We start from the raw sequence: 9,695 nt of genomic DNA on the forward strand, positions 1-9,695 counted from the left end.
ACCAAAGAAACTGATCATTTTGCAGTGGTCTCTTAATTTTTTCCAGAGCTGTGTATAGCTGATGCGCTGGGGAAACCATATCAAGGCTGATCCTCAGAGCCAGCATTGCATGATAATATAAATATAAGTTTATATAAAATAATGTTAATTAGAATTAATATAGATTTAAAGATATAAGTAAAAATGATGTCACAATATAGAGAACACCATTACATCATGTAAGAATAAATCATGGATTTGAATATAAACAATAACAAGTAGTTGTCATGCCGTCAAACACCTATAAATACCTCCAATGTTTTGATTCAAACACAGGCTCCCTTGAGAAAGATATGTACAACATATAGAAACGTTGGGCAGCTGGCTCTTTGAGCTAAATATATATATATATATATATATATATATATATATATATATAATATTTCCCCAAATATACAATTATTTAGCTTGTTTTATTTTTTCTATTACAAATATATTTTGCCACTCCTCTGAGATGTTTCTACCAGACCTACCTCGAGTGAAGGGGCCCTCTGGGATATAAAAGGCACCGACTGTTACAGCAATAATGGCAGCAATCTTAAAGAACCAGAACCTGCAAGAAATAGCAAGCCGTCAATACAAACGTTTACATTCTATGAACAGATACTACATATAACACTGCTGTTTTTTTCACAGTGATCTACAATGAGATCAAATTAAAACAGGAAGCCTGACCTGTACCAGTAACACTGTAACGGTTAATACTTGAAACATAGCTATTCACTACATATTTAAAACTTGAAATCAGCAGACATTTGTAATTCTGCCTAGAATTATTTTTCACATTTAGTGGTTAGTTTAGAATGTATTAATAAAGAATAAAAAAAGGTTCAAATCATGTCTGCAGTGTTGCATTGAAATAAATAACTATCATAATTGGACAGAATAATTGTCAATAACATTATTTCGATTGATACATTAATAAAGTTAATAAAAGCAAAATAAACTTCATGTTCGTTCTATTCACTGCATTAACTTATTTTCCAATACAAATTTTGAATTGGACCTCGCCAAGAAATGAGTACTCACCCATTATGAATGGCAGCTCTAGGATCTCTGCTATTTTTAACATTAAGCATAAGCAGAGAGAAGGCAAAGAAGGAAATGGCCAGTCCAAAACACATCCGATACACGGCCTTATAGCCCACAAAGACATCACAGTTCGCAAAGCCATCTACCGTTGGGATCTGCGTTCCACTACCCCCTTCACAGAATCCTGGTATCTATTGGAAAAATCAGTGCTATAAAAGAGAGTTCGGATCTAAGATAATAAGAAAGCATTCGTACCTGCTGTCAGGACTTGGGATTTATTACCCATTTTCAAAAGAAAAATCCAAAACAATTAATTTGGAGGGCTGAACAGTAACCTAGTTCAATGTAAACCATGTTCTGTTTTTGCTTTTATTTCCCACAGTGATCAGACTCTACTGTTAGTGGGGTAGCGTGACAGGAAAGACAAGACCAAAGCAATGCCAGCAGCTTGTCCCCATTATATTTTGGTCATTTTAATGTGCTGCTAACATTACTAAAAGTGATAATAAGCACGTTTGACTGTAATAAAATCAAGTGTACCATCTCCGAGCCTAAACACATGTGGTAAAACTGTATCCCTGGTGTCAGAATATGGGAGGCATCAGAAATTCAATCACAGATTGCTCAGTGACATTTACGTATAGCTTCCTCCACTTCACTGTCACCAGGGATTTGATTGTCACAATAAAGGCAGGAAAATGGAAAACTACAACTAGTTTGGTATGAAAATAATTTGGTTTTAATTACCTTTTTTAGTTGCTGCTCAATCCCCGGAGCCAGCATGATGCAGGAAACCACGGTCCCAAGCAGCAAAATAAAAGCGTAAATAAGGCGGGTAACTGTAGAGTTCTTGCTGTTGGGGCAACATCTGCACAGCAAGCACGTGGCACTGCTGCACAAACATGGTATCTGAAAAGAAAACACACACATGAACAAGAAACTGAAAAATCATGGTAAGTGGCCACATCAACATCTAACTCACCTAATTGATCATTTGCACACAACTCCTGTAAAGAACTGAAACATAAATGCAGCCTGTTTAACACAAATGTAAGGCTTTTCCATATCAGGTTGCCTAAATGTCCGTCTCTGATTTTGATCACATTTGGCAAACTGCTGAGCCACACTTTAATATTTCTGGTGGCTATTTCAAATACTGAAATATCAGACCTCTCTCAAATCAAAAATTAAAATGGGACAGGGACACAAAAGCATGCACTTTCAAAACTTTTTTTAAGTACTATTTTAAGGCTTGTTTTGTTATGTACCATTTCTTAAAGACCACTTTAGTTCGAGTTTTTCCAAGTGCTTCAGAGCACTGTTTAGTCTTAGTTGATATTTACAGGCAGTCCTCAAAGTTGATTTTATGTAATTAAAAACAGCACAGGCTACTTTTTCACTACATTTTCTTCAATGAGAATTACTGTACCTTAATAGATTTGTCCTTTCTACTTGGCGAATCTGTCACATCTCTGGCTGGCATCTCTGCGTGTGATGCCCCAGATACTGTGCCTATGGTTTATAGCTGGTGCCTAGATGAAGACCTCTATCACATGTAACTGATTGCGGTAACCAACTGTTTCTATGGAAACTGAAAACGAAGCCACAGCTACAGTTTTTCTACATATCAGAACCACAGTTCAACGGACAGCTGCCTTTCATCAACACCTGGCTGTAATCAAATCAGGCATCAAGGAACAATTCATAGTGTTTAGGTCTGATTCATTCAGTGCAATTTGCACCTGTTACCTAGGCTTGGTGGTCCAGTGGTTAAAAAAGGGGCTTGCTACCAGATTCAAATCCCGGCTCAACCACTGACTCACTGTGTGTGACCCTGAGCAAGTTACCTACCCTCTTTGTGCACTGTCCTCCGGATGAGACGTAAAACCGAGGTCCAATTGCAAGTGACCCTGCAGCAGCAGTTACTGAGGCATTGTTCACTCCCTAGTCTCTATAAGTTGCTTTGGTTAAAAGAGTCTGCTAAATGGCTAGTTCATAATAATTCATTCACTCACGTGTTTATATACCATAGCTCACCCATTAATAATTTATTCATTTTGTGAAAGGCTTCTTAGACAGTCAAGTCAATTCTAAGTCTTACAGCAGGCAGCATTTAGGCCCACAGATAAGTAATAAAGAATTAAAGATTCTCCCCAAGTATTCACGAACGAGATGACCAAAGACAGCTTGCCAAAAGGCAATTTGCAAATTTTGTTCACTGCTCTCAAAACAATCCCCTATTTATATTGACGACACACTTACCACAGTAATAATGCCCTTGCTTCACACAGAATGTCTTGAGCTACTGTATAATGCCTTGAGCTATAATGCAATATTTTTCTGCAAACATCAAATTTCATTCCGTTACACACCTTTGCAAAAGGCAATTAGCAAGCTAGCAAAAAGTTAACTAAAGATAATTGGATGTTGTATGTGGAAAACTACAACTACAAAATTGGTGTGAAAGGGTGTGTCCCTGCAACACACTTTTGAATATGGGCAGACAACAAAACACAACTTATTAGTGTTCACAAAAGGCTAAACTAGGCATAATATTTGAAATGATACCACTGAATCATATTTACATATAAAATGGATAAGGGTTGTGTCGCTTTAAGAAGTTGGAAACACATTGGTCATGTCAGCCAGGAAAAGCTGTAAACAACTTAATGCTCAAGCCAGACTGCAAGGTCATAGCTTGTCTGATAAGAGTCCATTAGTGGCTGCTGAATTCACCTTTTTGTAATCTGCCATACAGTATTCAACATGAACAGAGGCAGCAATAGTACTAGCATGCATGCGCATATATATATATATATATATATATATATATATATATATATATATATATATATATATATATATATATATATATATAGACACACACACACACACACACACACACACACACACACACAGGCAGGGTTTGGTTCCATGCAGCTTGTAAAACTGGGAGGGTGCCACAGCCTTCTCTGTTTAAATCATGTCCTTATTATTAAACAAAACCAAACATATTACCAACCATTTAGTCTACAGTGGCCCTGAAAGGTTCAGAGTTGTCTGTACCCCAAGGCTAAAACAATCTTTTCCGGATGTCAAACCGGCCAGTCAACCATTTCTTTACCTTCACCTTGGAGTCAGGGCATAGAAAGTGAAACTGTAATGTAACCGTATGCAGCACACCTACATTAAATCGCTCACCACGCCCAAGTGGCATACTTAAGCTGCAGCTAATCAATTCAAACTTCAAGTACGTTTCAAGTACGTGTCTTGTCAGTAAAACACAAAAAGTTTCGGCTATTTATTAAAGATAATTTTCTTCAGACAGCTCTGTGATAAACTGAAGCCTAGCCGCCTTTGTTCTGCATTATTTTATTATTATTATTTTTTATATAGAGAGAGAGGCTACATTCGTACGGTCAATGGAAAGCAAATTGTATTGCAATTACAGTTCCTCATTTTACATGACAAGGCAAATAATAATTACTTGGTATTATTTTTATAACTTAGTTTTACGGTCTTTGGAGTCGTGTAGTACATTAAAACTGGTGGTACAGTTTGTAAACGGGCAAATCGCTTGTCAAGAAAGGATTTTTTGTTTGTGTTTCCTGTTTAAAAGCTTTCAAGTTGAAATGTAAACAAGCTTACGCAGCTGGCGAGTGAACAGGCCCCTAAGACCGCTCCCATTGTCTCCCCAGATCAGGTCGAAAAATCCTGGTAGCTACGTTCTCTCGTTCTGTTTCTTTTGCCTTTTTTTCTAGATTTGCTTCGGCTACTGCCTGGATCCCTCGCTCACCTTCTGCTGAGACTACTGGCTAAACAACAAATTACAAAGGCAAGTAACTGTACTTCTTCGTATCACCTTGCTGTTCCTCGTAAGATTGCTCTACCCACTGCGCAAGAAAACCGAGCTGCGTTACAAGCGATGATGTCATTACGTTAAACATGATCGCTTTAATTAAGCCATCTTGGTTTGACGGTCTGAGCTGTAACTATAGAGATAGTTTGGTCAACGCATTAAGTGTTGTTCAAATTCTCTAATTTCATTTTTATAGTTTTAATATGTTGTTATTTAAAGTTACAAATCCCATGCTATTGGAAATCTAATACTGTACATATATAAATATTAGCAACTTATGTTTGTTTTCCAGCACATGCTTCTTGAAAAAAGGGACCCATTCCAAAATGTTGGGGAAACAAAGTTATTCAGTTTTTGTTTTATAATACAATTGTATTGGGCTTTATCAATTTTGCTAGAACCAGTCTAATAAAGTTAGTTGTAAAATCTGTCTGCTTCTTTATCAGTGTGGTTTAGTGCAATTTATAGCAAAAGACTACAAACCATATAATCCTACTTAATAACCTAATTTAGCTCCATGAACAAATTACCTCTGTAAACATGCAACAGGTGCATCTGCACTAACATGGATGTATCAGTTCTGGATGAACTGACAGGTAAGTAATCCAAAGATAGGTGAGGATCATGTGCTAAATGATTGAATTCAATATCCTAATTACATTCCCCGCTGCCAGTGCTAGGTTGAAGCTCTGTCCTATCACCCTACCTCATGTTTTGGTGATATAAACTGGCATATCCCCTCAACAACAATGTGCAGATGAAGTCTGTTTCCCAAATTTTCCCCTTGATACCTAAAGGAAAACATTCTTGCCTATCAATCCATGTCCATTTCCCTGAATCCAGTCAAGGGTGGCATTGCTGTCTATCAGTGGAGCAACCCATCAGCCTGCTAATGTGATACACTCAAAGGTACACAGGCAGTTCATAATTAAATCAGTGTATATCTACAGGACATCACAATACAGTGTGATGTACTTTTGAAAGAGGATCCTCTCCATGTGTTTTCCCACCTCAGACCACACACTCCCAGGTGAAAGAGAAGGCAATGTATGAGATTCCCGCAGTGGGGAGCCAATCTCTCAATAGCAGACATATCTTACTTGATTGACGTGTAGAACAGAAATGAAGCATAGAAGGTACATTGAAATGCAGGTGTCCTGTAATCCACACAAGAGACTGCTTTGCACAAGGTAAAGGCTGGAGATACCTATTATAAAGTGTGGTTAAGTAAGCAACTTAGTAAAGAAACACTAATGTATTGTGAGTCTAACAGCCAGGTCAAGTTTTAGATTCCTAAACCACAAAATGAACAACCTGGTTTTGTTTACTTCGGTATTTTAAAATAAGTACACGTTACTGAAATTCAACAGATATAAATTTGTGAAGAAACTGAAGAGAATCTCATGATGTAGTAATTCTAAACGGCTTCAAACTCATTTGAGCTCACTCTGTTCCTGCTTGACATATATCTAAACACATTTTGCATTTTGAAAGAATGATGCTGTCATAGCGAGAATGGTTTTGACCGGTCGTGAATACGATTTCTCTTCAAAACACCAGACGTGTGCTTTTCCCTGCTTTTGTTTTGTCCACGTCAAAGCTTTGGCTAATGTTCTGCTTTGTTTGGCATTTCCATTGACCAGACAAGCTTGAACTCCTGAACCTTGAAAAGAATTTCAAACTGGTTTAAACCAGCCTATGAAAGCCTTTCCTGGAAGCAGCCACTCCCCATTTACCCACTCAAACAGCCTGCCTGAGGTGCACTGCCATAGCTCCTCAGCAATCCATTCCCTCTATCACTGCTTTAGAATTCACTGAACAGGAGAAGTAACCAGTATTGTTTATAAGCTGAATCAGGAATCTCTCAAGTATACACAACGACTCTGTCTTCAGTTTTGAGAAATCTTTCCATCTGCACATAAGCTTATGATGGAGATATACGGCAAAGGCAAGACAGGGGACTAAACGGTGAAGTTACCTACATAGCTAAAACTAGCTTTGCAGGTTTGATGGGGTTTACACAAACACAGTAGAACCACACTTCCAGTAACTTCATCTGTCACATTTTGGTAAGCTTCTGATGGTCCAGCCATCTTAGCGTCTACAAGAAACAAGCAAAGGAGTGGGAGGCGAGAGAGGGTTATTGTTTTGTCATGTGAACCCTTTATAAAATCTTACTGAGCCAAGCATGACACAAGGATGGTGAGACATATTAAAAGCATTTTTGGCGGGGTAGCGCTGCGGCTCCAGATCTTACTGGCAGGAAAGGAGACTCGGAAGCTGCAGTTTTAGCACGGTCACATGTATTTATTTACAATTATAGAACAAAAACAGTAACAAACAAAACAGGGCACTAGGGCCAAAATAAAAGGTTGAACAAAATATAATTACCTTCTGTTCAAAATAAAGGTTTCAGATTGTCCAGGCTGGGCAGAGCCTTCACTGGACTTTGACACTGGTCAAACACTCCTTATCTATCGACCTATCTCTATCTATCTATCTATATTATAAAACCAATTTCTATAGACCTTTAATTGAATGCACTGTAAAACCAAATGTTTAGGATGAGATTATAAACATGTTAGTGTTTATTGTATTCCTTTTAGACTATTCTTTACACACACACACGTTACCAAAATAGAGAAAGTAAACAATACAATGTAAAGAATATAAATACAACACTGTGTTTATAATCTGTCTTAAAAGGTTTGTGTTTAATTACAGTGTAACAATTTATTTATTTTTTTTGGTTCCTGGGTAGTAAGTGTTATTTCCTAATTGCTTATGCCTCAAAAGTGCTGAGTAAACTTGAAGTAACTTCTAGAACTTTCCTGTAATATAAATAGTAGTATAAATACAGGGGCCTTAAACCCACCAGTTCAGTTTAGTTCCAGCTGCCTAAGTGGATACATATCTGCATTTTTCTGAGATGGCATCGAGAGGCTGCAAGCATCCGGCAGACGCATTTTGCTATGTCTGCGGCCAATTTATCAAGACAAGAGCGAAAAAGTACTCAGTGGAAGCATCTGCTAAGATGAGGCCTACAAGGCATATTTTGGCATGCCTGTCGGGGATCAAGACAAACCCTGGGCACCTCATTTCACCTGCGAGCACTGCAAAAAAACTCTGGAAGGTAAGATGGACAATTGCTGCTCGGAATTTTATGTTACAAAATTTGTTAACATTTTTAAAATTGTAAAAGTTTTTAATTTTAAAATGGTTTTACAATTTTCAATGTTATTGATAAAATATATCATATATGAAAAATGTTGCGAGAATCTCTTACACATTAGTCATGGGTGAAATAAATGTATTTTTGTAGGATGGTAGAGGGGAAAAGACAGCCACGAAGTTCGCTATCCCAAGAATTTGGCGGGAACCCACTGACCACTCAAGCAACTGCTACTTCTGCATGGTGGACCCTTCCAAATGTCGGACTGGCAAGAATGCCATCTCGAAAAATCTCGAAAAACTACTCACTTCTAAATCTTTTGTAGTCATTTTTGTATTACTTTAGTATAAATACATGTTAATTTGGATTCATATGTTGTTTTTTTCTGACTTGATGTGAACGAAAATACACAAATTCGCCCATTTTCTCATTGGAAATGGGTAAATTTCAAAATATCACTGTCCTGGTCACAAAAGCAAAGTCTGTGGGGAATAATAGCCATTTTCTATACTTTTGAGGCATAAGCAATTGGGAAATAACACTTACTACCCAGGAACAAAAATTGTGTTACATAGTGTTATCAAACGCTTGATTTATACTGTAGGAACCATACACGATTTGTCATGCTAAAACATTTTGTAGAAATGACAAAGATATTCCAAATGTAAAATCTGACAGGATTTAAAAGAATGCACTACAAGGCATGTTGTTCTCTTTCTTGTAAAAACAAAAAGCGTACCACCAAACCACCGGAACAACTGTACATTAGTCACTGCAGTGTCCGAGTTACCACAGTGTGTGTAAAGTTAGAAAAGTGTCTGACTGCTAAACGTCATTTAAACAGTAGGTAGGCTATAATGTAATCAGCCACTCCTTTGTTGAAATTAAACAACTGTAAATAGAGTGCGTTTATCAGCTTTGCAAAACCTAAAACAAGGAAATGATATCAGTCGTTTACAATAGTTCCGTTTTTAATAATACAAAATAATGCAGTTCTGCTATTAAAATGTAATGGTGTTACACAGAACTACTGTAAATACATTTCTAATAATACAGATCCAACGATTTGATTGGATAACAAACCAAAACTGTCCTGGATTTTCAATAAAACCAGACAGCAGGCCTACATTAATTGATACACAAGCTGATTCAACAAAAGGAATTAGGAAAAATGGTAAACTCGGAAAATTAGGAATTTATAAAAAAAAAATTATAAACTCGGATTTATGATTGAGGAATAATATTCTCATCAAATATTCCTGATAACTACACTTTCCAGAAAAAAAAAATCTAAAGATTGCTTTAAGATAAATATTAAAAAAAAACAAAAAAAACATGCGCTTTAATTTGAAAAGTTCTTACCTGCATTAGTTTTTTCTGCTCCTTGATGAAATTATTATTCACAGCCTGAGAGGCTATCATCAGATCTGGAGCACAAAGTGAATAAATAGGATCATTTTATACAAAAACGACAAGGAGGTGACCCGGCTTGCATCCATTTCCCCGGACAAAATACGAAAGAAGGTTAGTCGCCACAGTGCCTTTCATGAACTAACGAAGCGATCATTTTCAGCGTGAGCAAGACTGTGCTGT

At 37.1% G+C, this 9,695-nt stretch overlaps 1 protein-coding gene across 4 annotated transcripts in view; it reads right to left on the bottom strand.

Annotated features, from left to right (window-relative positions):
- The window catches only part of LOC121297890 (serine incorporator 1-like), a 15,941-nt gene extending 6,246 nt beyond the window's left edge, over positions 1-9,695 (bottom strand). The window contains exons 1-4 of one of the 4 annotated variants that reach the window (XM_041224489.1): positions 9,465-9,695; positions 1,819-1,980; positions 1,069-1,262; positions 513-592 (exon numbers count right to left, since the gene is read on the bottom strand). In XM_041224489.1, the coding sequence (XP_041080423.1) occupies positions 513-592; positions 1,069-1,262; positions 1,819-1,980; positions 9,465-9,524 (496 nt within the window). In that variant the 5' untranslated portion in view covers positions 9,525-9,695. The other 3 variants (XM_041224493.1, XM_041224492.1, XM_041224491.1) reach the window with 3 other exon arrangements.

The sequence above is a fragment of the Polyodon spathula genome, chromosome 23 (genome assembly GCF_017654505.1).
Source record: "Polyodon spathula isolate WHYD16114869_AA chromosome 23, ASM1765450v1, whole genome shotgun sequence".
NCBI classification, from domain to species: Eukaryota; Metazoa; Chordata; class Actinopteri; order Acipenseriformes; family Polyodontidae; genus Polyodon; species Polyodon spathula.